General features: G+C 41.5%; 1 protein-coding gene across 3 annotated transcripts in view; it reads left to right on the plus strand.

Moving 5' to 3' along the window:
* The window catches only part of RASGRP1 (RAS guanyl releasing protein 1), a 76,160-nt gene that overhangs the window by 285 nt on the left and 54,627 nt on the right, over positions 1-21,248 (plus strand). The window contains exon 2 of one of the 3 annotated variants that reach the window (XM_032261201.1): positions 4,339-4,523. In XM_032261201.1, the coding sequence (XP_032117092.1) occupies positions 4,339-4,523 (185 nt within the window). Of the gene's footprint in view, positions 1-21; positions 4,524-21,248 lie in introns of those variants that run through there. The other 2 variants (XM_032261202.1, XM_032261200.1) reach the window with 2 other exon arrangements.

The following is a 21,248-nucleotide window of genomic DNA, read 5'->3' on the forward strand; positions in this document are numbered from 1 at the left end:
GACCCCGCCCGCTGCCCCACATGCCGAGGGAAGTTGAGGGCGGAGGGGGGCCAAGGTCGGCCGGAGTCCGGGGACCCCAGCGCGAGGGGCGGACGTGTCAGGAGTGCCCGGCGCGCTGCGCCCCAGGGTTTTGAGGAGGGAGCTGGGGCTGAGGGGTGGTGGAGGGGCAGCCGCGAGCCCAGAGTTCGCTCGGCTAGATTGGCTAGGGCCGAAGCTCTTCGCGGAGCCGGCGGCCGCCCGCCGACCTCCTCCCTCACATCTCGCCGCCCGGCATCGGGACTCCCACTCGCGGACTTTCCGCGCCGCCCGCACCTGCTGGGGCACGGGGCTCCGGCTGCGCCACCTGGCGGCCCCTCCCGGCCCTGCCCAGAACGGCCGACGGCGCTTGCTGGGAGCCCGCAGAGGTGGCACCGCTTGGTCGCCCTTGCCCTACGGAAGTTTCCAGATCTGTGGGTCGGCGAAACATATCGCCTTCCGGATGGGAAGCTGCACTCCTCTGCCCCTCACTATGATTCCAGAGAGGGTCCTGGATAACAGAAGTTGAAGAAAGAGGGGCAGTGAGTGAAAGGGCTCTTAGCCAGGCAGCTTTGAGTTTGTAACGACAGGACCAGAACTGGGCACCTGCCTGGACAACGGCCTGGCCTCGGCGTAGGGCTGGACAAGGTGTGCACTTCACAGCTCCATTCACATCGACACTGATGGGACTGCGCCTTGCACCGCCATGCCCAGTAGCGGCAGGAAGCTTGCGATGCTGGACTTTCCGTGCTTACCATCCCCAGAACGAAGGGTTCTTGGCCCTGTATGCACGCCCTGCCCCTCCCCGTCCATGTATCCCCTGAGGGTCCACCACTGTACTTGGAACTAGATTTAGAGGGAGGAGTTCAGTACATTAAATGGAGTATAAGGGGGAGAGGACGGGACTGAGTCCACACTAGAAGCCAAGAGAGTCACCTTCCACTGCAAAGAAAGTCATGGAAGTTACAGTTCCCTTACTCCTTTTCATGCCTTACTTTTCTAGGCTGGATCTTATAAAAAGCTCAGCCTGAAACTGACCTCCACTGAGATACCTGTGCCTGGAGAGGATTTCACCTAAACCAGTTTAGACAGTCTCCTTCAGCAAACCTATGGGGCTTTGGTCACTTTTAGGCTCGGAAAACACCTTCAAGTTAATTTGTTTCTGTTGGGGTTTTGTTTTTTAATTTGCAAGAAAACATTTGGCTACTTTTTTTTATATGCCTTTACAGACTTAGAAGTCATTTATTCTATGGATTGTTAAAACACCCTTCGACCTGCCTGTAATAAAGCATTTATAAATCTTTGCCTGCCACCATTTCACCAGAAAAGCCAGAACGACTTGAGGATTTTTTTTTACAAGGCAACCAGTCAAGAGACTGTACACCAAGAAACCCAGGTTTCCTAGTCTATGATGCAAATAATCTCCATCTTCTTAGAACTCTTAGACTGCACTTTGGCTTTTAATATTTTCTCTTCTCCCTGATTTCTCATGCCCTAGCCCTCTGAGTCTCTCTGGGCTCCATACTTCCCACATAGCTTTTGTCACCCTCTCTTCCCTTTTACTAGCCTGTACTTCACCCTAATCCCTCCTAGCTCTGGTAAACGCATCCACCCTCAAGAATCCCGCTTATAAAAGTGATTTCTCTTACTGGTGACACTAGGAAACATGACCATTTAGAAAACAGGGCAGGATGAGGAGTCTTGAATGGTCAATGAGACCAACCAAGAAAGAAAATGGAATTTTCCTTGGATCAGTAGCCACCTCCCCTCCACCCCTAGCAGGAAGAGTTCTGTCTGTAGATACAGCCTCTAGCTGCAGTTGCCTCCAGGATCTGGGGAGAGGTATTGTGAAAAGTCTGAGAGAAAGACTTCCATAATGAATGACATTTTAAAAAAAGTCTTTCCCCTACTCTGCCTTTGGTGGAGGTCTTAATGGTGACAAAGGCAGCAGCTGGGGCAGAAAGCTGACTAATCCCAGCCGTGGATATGTAGCCCCAGGTTTAGAGAGTTGTTAGTGCTTCCAGGAAGGGAAGGGAGCTCACCTGGGGAGCACAGCATGGGCCACAAGGGGCTGGCTTCTAGCCTGTCTCTGCAGTGGTGAGCAGGCACGTTGCCCTTCTGACTCTGGACCTCCACACCTATGGAGGAGGGGTTTGGAAAATGACCATAAGGAATCTGTCCAGCTCTGGGGACCTGAGGACAGTTCTGAGGGCTTGCAAAAGGAATATGGGCTGAGATTCAGCCTTTACATTATCAGCTGTGCTTTTGAAGGATTTTACTTTCATTTTAAATTGAATTGGCCTTTTCAGCCTCTCTGTGATGGTCTACAACTAACCCTAATGTTGTGAAATGTGCAGAGTTCCAGGCACAGTAAATATTTATTAAATGAATAAAGCCAGAGAGGTGCTGAGTACAAATCTCAGATTGATGATATATGAGTTTTATCACCTTGCCTATGTTAGTTACCCTTTTAAGGTTCAGCATCATGAGATGGGAATAACATCCTTCTGAGCTGTTAGCCTACGTGGCATAGGCACTCAATTCATGTCACCATTATTATTTTATTTTCGGAGACCGATCAGATTCTGGGGCTATCCCAGGGCCAGTAGAAAATCAATTATGGCCAGACAGTTGAGTCCTGTTGACTTGATCTTTCAGTAGTTACTGCCTAGGGTTAGCAGATGTCCAGTAACCAATTGTTGATTCAATTTCACTAGATCTGCACCAGGTCAGAATAGAGGCCAGCGGCCACGGCACACCAGCGCTCTGGAGCTAATCTGAAACAACCTGAAGGGCCAGAGTGCCCCTGCACAGGTCCAGCTGTGTACAGAGTGGCCCCATAGTTAAGTTCTACACCATCTCTTAGCAGGCTGGTTTCCCAAAACCCATGTGTGCCTAGGATTTTATTTTGATCTAAGCACTTAGCCCCTTTGATGGAGATTCTATCTTGTCAGAGCAGCTTCCTAGGCACTCTCCCTCAAACTGCCTCTTTCTCCTCTGGGAACAACAGGCTTCTTACTCTTGACACTCATAGAACATTTATTTAACATTTATGTGGCTGTATTTTTATTATCTCGGTCTGATTTCTCAGAGTTTTGTATTAAGGAACTTCTAGACTACCTTTATGTAACAATAGCAATTAATATGTAATGAGTATATAAAGTATGTTCACCTGGACTAGCTCACTGTGGTCCTCCCTGGCCAATCACAATGCCTTACTCATGGAAAAAGCTCTTAGAGGTTAATTGATGACATTATGCATTTATAATAATATATAGTGAGTAAAGTTATAGTTCTGAGGTATATATTTTTTCTTTTTCTCTTTACTGCTTTGTTAGTAAACTGTGAAATAACCAAAGCCACAGTAGAGAGAGGAGAATTAACTAAATGCCCAAAAGAGTTACTAGCAATACTCATCACTGTTAAACCACAAAGATTATAGATATGGATGTGTGTATGTGTATTTTTTAATGGAGAGGACAATAAACTTCCCAAATCGTTTTGCAAAATGATTTGTACAGATGAGGTCGTGACCAGAGATAAAGCTGCATGTGAGTAGATGAAAGCCCGCTGGGCTCTAAGCCATTGTTAGATCCAAACTTGCTTTTTTACGTTGGGTTCTGGAACAACACTCTCACAGCTCTGCTCTCTGTTTTAATCATTAAGGACCCAAGAAAGGATTTGAAAAAATGATGTTTAGTAACAAAAATGACTCATAATGGTTACCTGTATTATCAGCCGTGAAAAACAAGATCTTAAAATCAACCAAGATTTGTAAGAAAGGCAGGACTCAAAATGTAAACACCACGACCATCACCCCTCACTTCCTTCACATGGGTCCTCAGCCTCTGACTTCTCCCCTAACGTTCTTAACGGTGATTCTGAGGCTGACTGACCTTGTGTAGTATCTCAGGTATTGCTCAAAATGAAGTTAGCCCAAGTTGAGACCAGTGTAAACAATTCTTAAGATTCAAGTCAGTGGCTTAGAAGCTGAAAAAATGTATATATTGCTGGGAGCTCAGGACTTCCAGGATAGTCTTACCTCTGCCATTCCCCCTTCAGGAACCGGGAGACAGTAGGACAGAGCAATCCTAATGCCAGGATCAAAAGTCCTAGTTGCAACTCTGAAATCTCACCTTTGCTGGGGAGATGTCTCTTTAACAGCCAACCAGTCTGTTTGGTGCATTTGCCAAGTGGGAGGGGTATGTCTTCTATCAGCCCAACTGAGATTAATTGTCTTATCTCCATTCCCTTCCACTCCAATCTGCCTTCAGAGTGTGGAGCTGCCAATTTGTCCCCTCACTGCCTTCTCTCTTTCCCCAGGAAACCTTCCCATGGCTGCAGAGCTGCCCCTAAAGCAAGACTAGAGGCAAAGACAGCCAATAGCCCCTTCCCCTCCCATCCCAGCTTGGCCCAGATCACCCAGTTCCGAATGATGGTGTCTCTGGGACATTTAGCCAAAGGAGCCAGCCTGGACGATCTCATTGACAGCTGCATTCAATCTTTTGGTGAGTTGGCTAACTGCCCACAGGCATAAAAATCACTCTATTATTTTGTTCTTTAAAAGTGCTTTACAGAACAGCAATCTAGATTGTATTTTGGCTTTAAAAATAGCTTTTGAGCCTTTGAAATGTTGGAGACAGTCTGCAGAGCCTATGGCACATGACTATGTGGGTGTAATAGGTCGTGATGAGAAGTACAATTTTAAAGTGAGAGAAGTTACTGAGGAGAGTTTGCATTTTCATTTTTCTTAGGATGGAGGTTTTTCTTGTGATGAAGAGTATCATAAAATGATATTGTACATCTGGTACTTTGAACCTTTTCTGTCCTAGCATTCTTCGGGCACATAAAGACTGTTGAATGAGCAAACTTTGTTATCAAACAGAAATTGGAATCATTTGGAGGAATAAAGTCCCAGTAATTCTCCTTGCAATCTGGAGGGTAGCTGTGGTGGAATAAGAGAGGACAGGGTAAAGCCAGGAGACTTGTGGCGAGAAGACATTGGTTAATAAACATTGCAATGCAGGGTCAAGGAGCTGGGAAATAAGTGTGGACACAAACATTTCAGAGGCCAAACTCCGTCAGCGCCTTTGCTCACCACGAGGGAGGCACAGCTTAGCATAGCCATCAAGCAGTTATCTGAAAAGATTTTTCAAAATGTTAAAAGCGTGGTCTTTTTTTGGATTTTTATTTGTGAAATAGCGATTGAAAAGTACGAAATATTTCCTCCCTTCCAAAAAAATGATTAAAATTGATGGATTTCAGTGAAATCATTGAATTCAAAGATTTCCAGCTTCGTGTTCCTCCTGTGGGCCCCTTTTCACATCCTTGTGTCTCCTGCGATGAAGCAGAGGAACCTGTGTGGCTCATCTCAGCCATACCAACCCCCGCCAGCCCACCCCAGCCCTGGGAGCTTCCTGGGAAGCTAAGGGGAGGCTTAATCAGATCCCAGGCAGCTCAAAATCCATGGGATCTCAGAATGATGGACTAGTGACTGTGTGTGTTGTGTTTGCTCAGACCTTATGTATAGAATTGAGAAACATTTGACATGTTAGGGATATTCATTTAGTACAATTTAGTACAACATTGAACAGTTTAAACTATTTCAAGATTGGTTTAAAGTAATGGTTCTCAAACATTAGAGTGTCAGAATCACATATGGAGCTTTTTTTTTTTTTTTTTTTTTTTTTTTTTTTGCATTGCTGGGCTCCACCCCCAGAGTTTCTACTCTAGTAGGTCTGGGGTGGGGCCCAAGAATTTGCATTTCTAACAAGTTCCCAGGCGCTGCTGATGCATCTGACCCAAGAGCCCCACTTCTCGAGTCGCTGCTTTAAAGTGCTGTTTGTTGTCGACTTTAACTTGGAAAAGAGGAAGCACTTTTAGCATTACTAGTTTAGCATTAAATTTTCATTAGATCTTTATTTTATACTTCAATCTTATTTTACACCTATTTTACACTTTAATCTTTCAGTTAAGATGGATTTGGGAGCAGAATGAATGGCTTTCTATTTGAAAATAATCTCCTTAGAAAATGTGCTGCCAGGAGATAAACTAGAGGGCAGTGGAGACCAGAGACCAGGAAGGCATGGCCAGTGTCCAGCTGTTGTTCATCATGTATCGGGCTTGAGCTTCCCTCCCAACTTGTATAAGCTGCAAAGTTCCTTACACTATCTCAGCAGTCAGATTTACTGGGCTTCAGCAGGCTGCTGTGACTATCTCCTGAATAAGGATTTTTATTCTTTCTGTTTCACTGTTGAAAAAAGGGGGACCAGAAATGTATTTAGCATACTCCTTCCATGCCAGTTGAGCAACTGTCAGCTGAGTTGAAGACTGTTTTTTTAATCTTCAAAGAATCGTGATATCAACCTCAAAAATACATGACTGATTCTGAAGTCCGTCCCCACAAATAACCAAGCCTAATTCGATCCCCTCTATAGATCCTTCAAAGGCAGTGACAGTATACTGTGTTCTGGAATATGTTGAACTGAAAAAAAGTGGCTTAAAATCCCAAAGCCTTAAAAGTCCCATTGAGTCTAGTAGTCTTTTATCCATTATCAGGCAGCATTGATTAAGCCCTTAATTGTATCTGATGCTGTGCTAGTCAGTGCTCAAGAAGAATTACAGAGACCAAACTGCCCCTTCCCTAAGAGCTCACGACACCTGAGAAACATACTATTCAGGAAAAAATACATACAAAGGACAGGGTGATAAATACCAAAGGCATGCAGGAAGAGTAAGTTTTTAATACCATGTAGAGTTTGACTAAGTGCACTTCAAGGGTGAGGACACAGGTTAAGGAGAACAACCACCATTTGTTCAAGTCCCTCATGGGCCATGGGAATGCTGTGGGAAGTCAGTAAGGTAAGACATCAGAGTTTTGTGTATTATGTACTGCAGAGTTTCTCATCACAATACATGAAAGAGGCAAAAAAGAAAAGACACTCTGTGTCTGGAAGGAACAGAGGCCAGAACCTTTTGTCTGTCTCTCTTCTTGCTCTTTGGTTATCAGTTGACCCATCTATGGGGCTGGGGCATGGAAACTGGGCTGCAGCGGAAATGGAGCCAGGAATTAGCAGCAGACTTTATGACAGAGAAAAACCCATTGCAAAATACTTATCAGTGCTTCTGTAGGTCTCTTTGAGAGGTGATATGACAATAGTACAGAGTAAGGCTAATGCTTCTCCTGAACCTTACCTTACTGGTTATTTTCTTGGGTTTGCATAGAAAAGTGTTGCTTTAGATTAAAGCAGTCTAGCTAGCTTTTTGTTAATGAGTTTAGATGTCTTCTCATTTTAAACCCATGAAAAAGAAACAGTTCAGAAATGTTGTGGGGAATATTATTATCCAATTATTATTGGCACTCTTTTGCCTCAGACCGTAATTTCAGCCACTCCTCCCAGCAACTTGAATAAAAGAAGGAAAGAAACCTTTAAAGAGGAAGACTGAATAATTGTTAATTTAATTTCTACTGCCTCTCAACCTTACCTTCTTGCTTTCAGGAGGTTTGAATTGGCTGTAGCTGTGCTGTCCAATGCACCAGCCACATGTAGCTATTTTCATATGCATTTCAATTAGTTAAATCAAATGTATTTAGTTTCTAAGCCTCACCAGCCGTAGGTGAAGTGTGCGGTAGTCACAAATGGCACCTACTGCTGGACAGAGCAGAGAGCATTTCCATTGTTGCAAAAAGTCAGTTGGACGGTGCTGGAGAGGGCAGATGGTTGACTCGAAGGAAAGAAGAATAGATTTTCTGGAAACTGTGGGATTTGCATTTTGCTAGCATTTCTAGATAAGAGTCTGAATATTGCTTAAAGCATCATGGGCATTCAGAAGTCTTACTGATGGCTATCTCTTTAGCGTTATTAACCTTTAATTACCACCCACATTGTTTTCAGAAGAAGGACTTATATTGCTTTTAAAGTCAGTGGCAAGTGCGTATAAATTAAAAGCACTTTTGAAGGCCTCTAGCAAGCCTCTCAGTGTCACATACAAGGTTGCAGATCTGTGACGAGAAACTTAGGGCCTTGAGTCATAGTTCACTGCTTTAACCATGAAACATCTCACTCCCACCCTCTGTTCTAATCAGAGGTCATGCTTTACATTCTCAGCCTATTATTGCTAGTTAATGCCCTCTTCAGCTGAGCATAATAAGGGGAATCATCACAACCTGGTAACACTTATATCAAATGTATGTGAATCACACCATCTGTTTCAGAGGTAGAAGAGACCTATGAGATCATCTGGGCTTTTAGTTTTTTTCCCTTTACAAGAGGGCTGCCAGCATTTGGGGCCACATGGAAGGCTAAATTAACTGTCTAAATTAACAAAGCTCTTTCCTTGTTTCCCTCTCAATGCAAGACAACTTCTGACAGCACCAGAAAGAAAACTGCACGCCTCCCTCAGAAAGGGATGCCCCCCCAACTCCACCCCAGGAAGGAGACCTCCTACTCCCATTGAGATGTAGGAAGAAACTCCATGCTTCATGTAACCTGTTAGTGTGAAGGGAAATGCTTCCTAATATCTTCTATTTATGCACTATCTTATTTTTTCTTAGAGTTCCATTTGTATTGATTTTCTTTTATACTGCGAACAGCTCTGAAATAGGCAGGTCAGTTATTACTGTCTTCGTTGAACAAACAGGAAAATAAACCTTTGAGAACTGAAAGAATTTGCTTTGTGCCCCCAGTCTCAAGAGGGGACGTGCTGCTCCTGTTCTCCTTCCCCTACCCCTAGTGGCCACTTGCAACCTCGGCTGAGGCAAGCCTGGATCTCTCTCCTAAGGCAGGTCTTCCTATACTCAGGGGAGACTGCATGCCACAGAGGACAGGCCTGCACCCGGTGCCCACCCTTCTGCAGTCCTGGTCTCTCCCCAGTTAGAAATGAAACTCCATTCAGTGTGAGAAATATTGATTGGACCTCATCTATATACCAGATGTCTGCCTGATATTCTCTATTGAGCAAAGTGTGAATCAGTAAATTCCTGTATGAATTGTACTAATGCTATCCAAAGACCTTCCAAGCTAGAAATACCCCAAAACTAATAGGTATGTTTTCTCTGCCATGGAGCAGTTGGATGTTAAAAGCATTTTATAGGCCTCAGCTTATTGAAGGTAAAACGTTCCATATGTTTGTAAAATTGGAGCCACAAAAGGCAAACACACACTCAGGGCCATGGCACTCTCTGTGGCAAAGGAAAGATTAGGTATTTCTTGGCACTCTGGCAACTTGGTCTGTATAGGAAAGCAAGGTGCCCAGAGGGCAACAGGAACATAAGATCAGAAGCCAACGGCCATGACATCACTGGGCATGTAGACCTAATAACAGGCAACACCAAGGAACAAAGTCAGTTGTAGTGTCAGGAAGGGCCCGAAGCCTTAGCCACTGTTGACAGGCCCTGTGGGAAGAGCACAGCTCTCTCAGAAGCCTCCTCAGTGGAATCCCCCCAATCGCTGGGAGTTGTGGCTACAAGATTTCATGTGTAAAGGATGGTTCTCAGGGGCACTTGCATCCTGAGGCTTCTAGTCATCAGAGCAGCTCCCAGGCTGCTCTTCACCTTCTAGAATGAATGAGCATTATTATAAGACTGGACACTATTTATTCCAAGGAGGTCTTTGCTGCATCTTTGAGGAACAGACATCACCAGTGTCCCAGGCTGGTTTGCCCTCTCATGAGCATGAGTGTCAGTGACTGCCAGGCCTGAGAAAGGAGGAGATGGGAAATCCCCTTCACTCATATCTGTGCTCTCCTGCTTGGCAGTGTTTATGGCAGGCCACTCTGTAGAGAACAGAGACAGCCTTAAAAATGCTTATACATAAGTTAGACAGTGTCTGAGGAATTCTGAGCAGTTTAATTCAGTAAATCCATCCAGAGAGATGAGTTTTACTGCTGAGAGAGCTGGAGACAGGGAGGCAGACAGACAGTGGACTGACAGTAAACATGTACTGTAGACTCTGTAGGGTACTGAGCCTTTGCCTGACTTGACCCAGTTAATTCTCCCAACAACTCTATGAGGTGGTTGTTATTTTGCTCCTTTAACGAATAGAGAATTGAAACTCAGGGAAGTTAAATGACCTGTACAAAGTGGTTCAGCTCATTAGTGAGAGAGCTGCTGAGATGTGAACTCTGGTCAGTTTTTCTCGGAGGTTCGTGTTCTTACTGCTCTTCAAGAGATTCTCTGACTTTGGCATGAGGAATAACCATCAGGGAGTGTGTTGAACATTCAGATTCTTGACAGTCAACCCTAGAGACTGCCATTCAGCCAGCAGTCACTGGTTTTGATGGAGGTGACCCATGAACGGATGTTGAGAAATACTGTCCTAGAGCACACATGCTTCCTAAACATCCCAGATCATGTTCTCAGGCATCCTAGGAAAACCTGAAGGGCACAAATCTTCAGAGAAGCAATAGAGCATATGGATTTTTCAGCTATGTGAACTAGAAAAGCACATGGTGAAGCCAGCCTCTTGGAGATCTCTAGAGCAATCCAGCCAGATCTGATGAGATGCCCTGCCTATGAACAGGTCTGAAACCCTGGGAGTACTTCTATCACATTTTCCTGCTTTGCTGTCTCTTCTCAACTGTAGTAAGTCCCGTATAAAACATACAGCCTGTCTTTTGGCTATGTAAATAGAATGTGGATGTCTGTTAACAACTACAGTTTGATTCTTTGCATTCAAAGGCCATATTCCTAGAGTACATTTCCACCTTTATTCAGCACTCCAGTTTCCAGGGGTGCTGTGAAGACCTACTCTGTAACTCATGCCCCTCCCCCATGGGTCACAGGGCTATGGTAGTGGCTTAGCAGGGGAGGAACTGGGGAGTGCTTCCCATGAGTACTCACTCAAAAGCGCTAACAGATTATCTAAGGCAGTATGTTGATCTGAAGTTCATGAAGTCTGTAACGAAAACACCTTGGGAAACTGTGTGAAAGCAGAAACAGTCTGTTCAGTAATTGACAGAAACAGCTGTGTTGGACCCTGAGACTCCTGGAGAAGGTCATCTACAGTCCAAGCCCCAGCCCCAGCCCACCTGCTGATATTAGAACTTGTCCACTCCTGCCTGGAACAGTTAGAGCTGCTGGACTCTGTGTCTTGTTCTGGAATTAAGTGAGCTTTGACTGCAACCTAGTTGGGGTTGCCCTAGAGTGGCTGGAAGGAAGAGAGCAGGGAAAGAGTCAGAATGTAGCAGGGCCAACTTCCTGGGTATGCTGCCTCTGAAGGCCCACAGGTTCCCATGCTTGCTTTAATGCTATCACCATCTTGAAATTTTTAATAATTTTTGAACAAGGGGCCATCATTTTTAATTACACGGGGTCCCACCAACTATGTAGTCAGAGGTCTGGGTAAGAGCCACAAGACCAGAGGGCAAAAATAATTTGCCATGTGTTGAACACACAGAATGATATGAATTTATGTCTTAATTTCTTTCTTCATGGAAAGAGGTAATTGTAAAAAAGAATGTTTCATTATCTTCTAGAAGTGGTGTGCTGGGCTTATACCAGCTCACAAGAGCAAATTGTTACATTTTGGGGAATTTTGCAAGCTAGTTGTTAAACATAGCCATGATTACAAATGAAGTTGTACACACTTACAATTATATTAAAGACACAGATAAGAAATATTCAAAACTCACCACTTCCTAATTCATTACTACATTTTAATATTATCTTTGCTTTTGAGGTTATGTCTGTTATGTCTACATGGTACAAATGCTATTCAATGGTATGCTAGCATGCCTCTTTTCCCAGCTCCATGTTCAGTGAAGTCATGTCAGTAGCTTGTTAGTAGTCTGTTGGGAGTATTTACATCATAGAAATCAACAAACACTACTAATTGGGGCATCCTCTTCAGTCCCTCCCTTGGAGAGCCCACTGGTAAACATTCATGAGCACACCACTGTCTTCCAGATACAGAAGGTGCTTACATAACAAAATATTGAGGTGGGAAGGGACCCTAAAAGCTGGATTTCTATTTTTATCTCTTGAGAGAAAGTAATAATTCTGCCATTGTTTGCTGCTTTCATCTGTGTATCTTATAAAACAAACTCTCTGTGTTCTTCAAAGGAAAGGAACAATGGACGTTAGCAATAAGGAAATCATATATCAATGCGGTTGAGAAGTTTTCTTAAAGAAATGACAATGGAACATGAAAACACATGAGAGATTCTCATTCAGGAGTCAAAGTTATTATTATATGTTGTTGTTATAATTCACCTCTAAAATATCTCTAAGATTAACCAGCCCTTTTTTCTGACCAACCAAACCTCAATTTTGTGAGCTTTGGTTCTTCACCTATTATATGCTATCTCTATTTTGATTTCTGATTCCATCTGCTTAATCATTTGCCTTCATTACCCACTGCATGGTAACAGGCACTATTGGTGTGTATAACCAAGCTTTTGTTGAGTGTGTTTTCATAAGTTTGTTTGCCTACTGTATTTCCAGTTTTATGAACGGTCTGTTCATATCCTTTGCCTTTTTATCACTTGCTCCTTAATGCTTTTATTATTAGAGGCATGCAAAAGCTTTTTATATAAAAAGCTGTTCCGAATATTATTTACTATAAGCAATTTTTTCCAATCTCATTTTCATGTTGGTTTTGGTATTGTAATGTATAGAAACTTTATATTTTTATGTATTTAAATTTGCCCATTTATTTTTTTAAAATTCTAAACTTTACAAAAATTCCTATTCCAAAGATTTGATTAATATTCCATTGTCATTTTAATCACAGTTTTACTTAATCCAGTGTATAATTATATATCATAGATGTAATTGTGGATGATCAATAGAAGCTTGTCAATAAGTCAATCCTGGAGAAAAGAAAGCCTCCAGTTTTGTTTCTGAGATTGTCATTGGCTTAAAACCACAGTGCTTGGACTGGTCACTTTATAACTCAGAACCTCCTTTTCCCCTTCCTGTGATGATACCGTTGACATGATGTTTGGGACTAAAAGTGTCTGGGAGAAGGTGTAATGGGGGTCTCCATCATGATATTAAACTTGAAGAAAGTTCTTCAGGAATTTGCATATTTTAAGAACGTGCTTTTTGATCAATCAAGAATATTGATTGAAGAGTCAATATTCTTAGCATGGAGTCTTAGAAACCCAACCAAAATTTTAAGCCAGTCTTTTAAAGTTAATATAAACTGAGTATTTCTTGTTCTTACACAGACTTTGTGAGATATACCTCAGATCAACAACTAGCATAGACTTTAGAAATATTATTTTAGTAATAGCTAACTTTTGAGCATTTACTATGAATACCACAGTGTTTATGTTAATATTTTACAGATGTATTCTCATTTAGTTCCCACTATTTTATAAGTTCTTGTATTGACAAAGATCTAACTCTCCCTCAGCTCTTACACTTACTTTTTAAATGTTAATAACTTTTAAAATGATTCATGTTCACCATAGAGAACATAGAAAATACAAATGGGCAAAAAGAAAACTACAGTAACCCATTTTACCACCAAGAGCAAGATGATCACTGTCAACATTCTTGGGTGTGTCTTTCTTGATTCTGTTCTATGGCTATTTACAGGTATTATGATCACATTATTTTTTGATAATAAACTCATTATAACTGCTTTCCATAATTTACATTTTAAACAATTTTGATCTTGAATTCAATATTATTATTTATAAAGAGGTATGCTAGCACACAGGCTTGCTATTCTATTTTAAAATTGATTTTTAGAAAATAATTCTGCTTAGTCCCTTCAAATATAGGACATAAAAATGAAGGTTGCTTGGCAACTGAAATGATGGTAATGAGGAATTAAAGACATTACAAGAAAAGAAGAGCACTCAGTTCTTTTCAATGCTACATGCTGATTGCAGTAACTATGGCTGATTATAGTTGTAATAAATGAAGGAAATACAAAACTTCCATTAAAAATTATTGATGTGAACTTTTGTTTTATATTATAGTGAAACTGAGATGGAGTTTGTTGAAGAGAAACTTTACTTTCAGAAACAAGAAAAGATCTTTTATCTGTATTAACTTACTTTTTTTCCTTTTGAGACAAAGCCTCACCCATGCTGGAGTACAGTGGTGCCATCTTGGCTCACTGTAAACTCTGCCTCTTGAGTTCAAGTGATTCTTGTGCCTCAGCCTCCGAAGTAGCTGGGACTACAGGTGTGCACCACCATAGCCAGCTAATTTTTGTATTTTTAGTAGAGATGGGGTTTTGCCATGTTGCCCAGGCTTGTCTCCAACTCCTGAGCTCAAGAGATCCACCTGCCTCGGCCTCCTGAAGTGCTGTAATTACAGGCATGAGCACCCAGCCTACATAACTTTCTAAGGGAATATTAAGAAGTAACCACTGAGTGAGATTCATAGCAGAAACACAAAGATGCCACAATTTGGTACATCTCTAATTCTTCAGCAGCACAGAAGAGATGGTGGGCAGTGGTGTGAAGGAAGCCATGTTGTCTACTTGGTTTTTTTCCCAGAGTGGTCAGGGGCCCTGCAGAGATTGCTTGAAGACTCTAGTAAGAACTTTAGCAGAAGATGCTGCTTAGGATGGAGATGAACTTAGAAGGACACCAATGATTCATTGAAATGGACAAAGGGAGTAGAGAATAGAGGGGGAAAAGGGAAGCAGAGAGGAAGAGGAAAGCAGGGATTGCTGGTTTTGTAACAAAAGAAATAATGCAGTCACCAGAGAAGTAAGGCAGTTGGGAATGAAGCCATCCGAGAACTTATCAAAGCTATGTTCTTGCCAGAAAGTGAGGATTTCTAGTTGGAGGAGCAAATGGAGCTATGTCTGTCTCCTCTTCACTCATCTGTCTGAATCATGGTGTAGGACTTGGTTTTGTAATCTTGTGAACAGCCTCTTTTTAAGGGGGAACCCACCATATTCAGGAAGCCAAGAAATGTCCCTGTTAATCATCTATGAGTCTGTCTTGCTAGAATATAGTTACAGACTATGGAGTATCCTTAAATCTGATGAGCAATTAATCATTGGTTAATTTTGCATTCACTTATTAAATGCCAGATACATAGGGCATTTTTTTTATACTTTTTCATACTTCCTGCCCTTCCTCCTTCCCAGTTCATGAGCACCACAATTGGATTCTACATTTACTTCATCCAAACCCACCTTGGTGGGTTCACCATTTACCTCCAGTCCTGGGGAGTTCAGGCCAGACTGTGAGTTACTGCCATTTCTGAGGTGTTACTTCCCAGGTGAGAGCCATAGGACCGTCACCTCTGGCCACTCTTCTCAGCCTTCATTTATTGCCAAGGACGAGCACTTGGCCTCAGGGACGGATGCTGGGGTCCACCTGACTGTTTGGCCTTGCTTTAATCCCTAAAGGAAAAGCTCCTTACATTTATTGTGTCTGTGGTCCCCCAACCCTGTCTGTCTCCTGTGACTTAGAATCTCATTACCTTGTGAGCAACCACCAGTGTCTATCTGAGATGGACTAAGCTTCATTTAACTGAGAAAGCGCACCCTCAAAATCACACGGAAAGATGATGGAAGAGGACCCTTTGGATTAAAAGAGACTTAAGAGGCATTTCAACCAGTCACAGTATGTGAACCTTTCTTCTAAACGTTATGTGTGTGTATACATACACACATAGGAATATAGATGGATCCAAATCTGCTAAATGCTGATCATTGTTAAAGCTGGCTGAGTGCATGGAGGTCCCTTACGTTGTTTTGTTCACTATAGTATTTATGCTTATGATTTTCCATAATCTTTTTTTGAGACAGAGTGTTGCTATGTCACCCAGGCTGGAGTACAGTGGTGCCATCTTGGCTTGCTGTAGTCTCTGCCTCCCCAGCTCAAGCGATCCTTTCACCTCAGCCTTCTGAGTAGCTGGGACTATAAGCATGTGCCACCATGTCTGGCTAAATTTGTGTGTGTGTGTGTGTGTGTGTGTGTGTGTGCGCGCGCGTGCGCGCATATTTTTTTGTAGAGACAGAGTATATGTTGCTCAGGCTGGCCCTGAGCTCCTGGGCTCAAGCAGTCTGCTCACCTCAGTCTTCCAAAGTATTGGGATTACAGGCATGAGCCATTGAACCTGATTCCTAATAAAATATTAAAATTAAATGTGTCCTCAAACCTAAGAAAAATAGATGATTTGGGATTACAAAAAATTCAAAGGGTTTAGGAAATTTCTCTGAATTTTCTTAGGTGGCAAAATAGAGTGGCTGTGTCTGCTTTAAAGAAGGGAGAAGAAAATAAAGAAAATGGTTACTTTGGTTACACATCATGAAAATAACTCACCCTTGTCACGTGCTTGACATCTGATGTCACAGCCCATTCCCCACTCAATGCTGAGATACTCAATTCCTGAGTATCCAAAAAGACAAAAGAAAGGAAAGAGAAAGAGAGAAAAGAAAGAAAAAGGAAGGAAGGAAAAGAAAACAAAAGGAGGAAAGAAAGAGAAAAACTGGAAACTTGTCATCTTTATTGCTGCTGTCAGAGGTGGGAGTTGGAGTTGAGTGACTGAGAGAATGTGATACTCTCCTGCCCACCCTGTCGCGCGTGCACACGTGCACACACACACACGGACGCACGCACGCACAGTTTTGAACAGGGAGATGCCGTGACTGTGGCACAGCTGACTTTGGCTAGCAGTGAAAAGATTACGGAGGCCACATCACGTGGCGGTGTTTGGAATCTAAAACTGATTCTGCCATTTACCACATGTGGATCTTGTTTGCTTATCTTCAAAATTGGAGAATAATGGTAAAAAAATTTAAAGGTGGTTTTACTTTGGGTGAAAATTTAACGAGATTGTCTTAGTTTGAGTTCTCCCAGGAGCAGATTTGAGACAAGGATTTTTAAGTACAAATAATTTACTTTGGAAGATGGTCCTTGAAAAAACTGGTAGGGGAGTAGAGAAGGCCGCTCTTGGAGGGTGTGTTATCAAGTTACAACTCTGGGAGTCACAATAGAAGTCTCTTTTCAGACCGGTCTTATCTGAGAGAAAGGAGCTGGAATATTGATGTACCAAGTCTCATCAGTCATTGGTTGAGGGCTGCTTTTAGAGGGTGTTAAGTTTCCAGCACGTTCGGCCTGCCCTGCACACGGGTGGGGTGTGAAGAGCTTCCAGAAACCTCTGAGGCGGGTGGAAGTTGAGGTGGCGTACATTACAATGGTAAGGTCTGAGAGTGTGTGTGTGGGGACTTACTGGCTCTGCTACAAAGTCAAAAAGTAAATGTTAGATGGTCAAATGTAGGCTACATGAAAATCCAGATAAACAGAGTCAAAGCTAGTTTATAGTCATACTCAAAGTGTATACATATAAATATGAGTATTGACAGATGTCATTCTGTAGGGAAACCATTTATGAGTGGCTCTGGACATTTTCAGCAGATGTAAACACTGTGTTTTTGGTTAGACACACTGTGGGAAATAGTATGATTAGATAAGTCAGAATTCAAGAATGAGAATAAAATAGCACAAAGAACTTAGGCAAACAGGACTTCAATAAAAATAAACATTAAGTCTTGCACTTAAGTGTAAAAATAGTGTTTCCTATATGTTCTAGATGGGGGGAAACTGTATTAACTGTAGTTATTATGAAAAATACCAAGAAGTTTTAGTAGATTGTAAATTCAACATGAGTCAGTAGTGTCATGTGTCTTCCCAAAAATATTAACTTCCTAAAAGTTAAAATAGTTGGAGATTGCATCAATAGAACTAGCCTTTCCATGTTAAGAGAGTAATGCCTCCATTCTATTCTGAGATCCAGTCCTAATGCTGACCCATAGTAACTTTATTCCCTTAGCAAGTTTCTTAATATTTCTGAGACTCAGTTTCTATCAACCTGAAAGTTAGTAGATGCTTCCCTGGATTGTTGTGAAGTAGATATCTTACTAGAAAGTTAGAATTTGTGTAAAATGTTGTTAAAATTCCATTGCATAGTGGATGCTCAAAAACAGTAGTAATCATTATTAGTATAGACTTGTTAAGTGTTAGTATATGGCTTTTTTCAGGTTAATAATGCAGCTTGCCAGAGGATACAAAATCACTTCATGGAGATACAAGATTGTTGAAATAGCTGTGTCAGAAAAATTACCAGGATAGTATCATAAGAGACACAAATAGCTATGAGCCTGGAAGACAGTGTTATAATTTAAATTTTTACGTGAATTTGAGCTATATTAATGCCGTGTTCAATAAAGAAAACCTGAACAATCTCTCGTTTTTCAAAATATTAATCAGGACAATGACAGAAATGCAACCAGAACTATCTTTGGGCATTTACTAGAAATAATACCGGGTATTTCATGTGTCTAAAACACAGGAAGAGTACAGGATGCCTGCAGGTCTTAGAAGTGCCTGAGATTAGGGACATAATACTTTCAGGAGACTATTGCATATGTTCTGTGTATGTTCGCGTCTCTCTCTCTGACTTGCGTCTCTCTGGTTGTCAGCTAATCATTTGTTTTTGACATGGCACTAACAGATGTAAATCATGCCTGTCTCACAATTAGAGATTTAATGTTTTTTTTTCACTCAAGTTCAATAAAGAAAACTGCCAAGGAAGAACTTTGAGTGGTTCAGATTTGGCAAGGTGGCTACTGCTTGAATCAGTTGCCTGTGGTCACAGGGTTAGAGTCATTTAATAACCCAGCATATCTCTCTAGAACCACATGATCGAATCTGGGGAAGGAACGTTTCCTAAAGGAAGGCTATTTTGCTGGACATACAAAGCAGCATCTGTCATGACCAAGATCTGACCAGACACTAGGGTGCAACATGCTGTTAGATTCAAGTTTAGTTTCTGGGTTTTAAGATGGGAATGGAAAGGCTAGAGAGAGTGCAGAGGAGATAAATAGTTAAGAAATTATACAGAAATAACTTTGATGAGGATATAAGGTGGCAGAACCTGAAAAGAAGACAAATAAGTGGTTTTCCCTTTTTGTTTCCTTACTAATGTTAAGAATATGTATGTCTCAATAGTAATAAGCATAGAAGAGCTAGTATGAGTTAGTTACCTCCGGTGGGACGTATAAAACGTAAACAAATTTAAATCTACCAAAGAACTGGGACTTCCCTTTTAAAAAAAATTAAACCTCAAAATGGGAACAAAAAACAAAAACAAAAAACTCCTCTTGGCTTTCTGGCTGAGACCACTTTACAGATCCTGGTACAGGAAACCAGAGCCCAGTGAGAAGCATTTTGCCTTGCAGACTATCTTAGTTCATTTTCTGCGGCTGCAACAGAATACCAGACAGGGTAATTTATGAAGAGACTTATTTGGCTTATGATTCTGGAGGCTGGGAAGTGCAAAATGGAGGGACAACATTTTGTTATGTCATAACATGGCAGAAAGCATCACATGGAGAGAGAGAGAGGTTGCAAGACAGAAAAAGGGGGCCAAACTCCCAAGATAACTAACCCTCTCCCAAGTTAAGGAGTTAATTCATTCATGAGGGTCAACCCCTCATGACCCAATCACCTCTTAAAGGCCTCAACCTCCTAGTACTGTTACAATGGCAATATTAAATTTCAACAAATTTTGGAGGGACATTCACTCCCTAGCACAGAGAGAACAGTTTGTGTTCAGGGATTCTGGGATGGCTGGCATTTGTCGGGTAGCATGCAAGAGGGAAGGTATTTCCAAAGACTAAACTGTGCATGGATATGATGAGACTCTAGGACCCCAAATAGTTACTGGGGGTCTTTGAGTTAAAGGTGGTCTCATGGTCTAGGAAATAATGCAGTTCCAGCCAGCCTAAGTGGAGAGACATAACACTTTGGGCATTCAGCTGGGATGTGAAAAAGACTGCAACGCAGGAGTTGGGCCACTTTAGCCCTAGAATAAGAGCTAATCTTGACTCACCTTAATGAAGCCTGAATCCAAACTTTGACAGGATTGATCTAAGGTCCCATGAATTAAATACCTCTATAAAGAAACATATTAATAATTCAAATTCTCAGTATTGCATCCACAATGCCCAGCATGTAATAAAAATTGTAAGATAGAAAAAGAAGCAGGAAAATGTGACTCATAACCAGAAGAAAAAAGATCAATAGAAATGAACTCAGAGATGACACAAATGCTGGAATTAGTAGATAGAGAATTTAAAGCGGCTATTATGAATAAATATGTTGGAGGATTTAAGTAAAATGAATAGATGGGTGACCTTGGCAGAGAAATCGAAACAATTAAAGGAGCCAAATGGAATTCTAGAACTGAAAAATAAAATATACCAAAAAGAAAAATTACTTGGATGGGCTTAACACTACAATGGATGCCAAAAAAGAAAGAGAGAGAGAGAGAGAAAAGGAAGAAGGGAGGAGGAGGAGGAGGAAGAGGAGGAGTGAGGGAAGGAAGGAAGGAAAGGAAAGAGCAGTGAAGTCAAAGAGAGGTCAATACCTCAGAAAAGGCTGAAAAAAAAAAAGTCTGGAGATTCAGATGATGTAACCAGAGTTTATGTGGAATTGAAAGGACCTGGAATAACCAGAATCTTGAAAAAGAATGAAGTAGAAAATCGACACTAGCTGTTTTCAGGACTTACTTTAAAGCCGTAGTAATCAAGTCCCTGTGATATACATATAAGAATTGACATATATCGGTGGTACAGAATAGCACATTTAGGAAGAAATCTACATATATGGTCAGTTGATCCTCAGCAAAGGCACCAGAGCAGGTCAATGAAGAAGGGAGTGTCCTTTCAATAAATGGTGATGGAACGAGTTACAGCCATTAAAAAAATGAACTGTGACCTGTGTCTCACAACATACACATAACAAGATGAATCAAATTACTTAACTGTAAATAATGTTAACCTGAATGTAAAGTTAATAAGGCTTCTAGAAGGAAATTTAGGAGAATATTTTTGCAAACCTAGGATATTTTTTAGGACTAGACATAAATATTTAACAAATTTATAACCATAAATAATATATTTAACAAATATATATAATATATAAGCATTAAATAAAATTTCTCATCAGATGTGTGTGTATGTGTGTATATATATATACATACATATATATGATGAGAACTTTTATTTTATGTTAATATACAAAGGGAATTTCCCTGTAGCCCAGATGAATTGCCTTTATTATGACCCTCTGGTTCACAGCAGATTGATTTCTGATCATGCTTTTGAAATTAGAACTAAGGAAGCCCCACCAGGAGTCCATAATGTAGGCACCAAATCACCTGTGTGTTACATACTTCCTGTCCATGATGCCCTGTGAACAGGCGAAAGACTTCACAGCTGATTTCTGAAATTGGAAGGGTCTTCTTGGGG

This window comes from Sapajus apella, unplaced genomic scaffold, assembly GCF_009761245.1.
Source record: "Sapajus apella isolate SASKATOON/1434 unplaced genomic scaffold, GSC_monkey_1.0 scaffold122, whole genome shotgun sequence".
Lineage (NCBI taxonomy): Eukaryota > Metazoa > Chordata > Mammalia > Primates > Cebidae > Sapajus > Sapajus apella.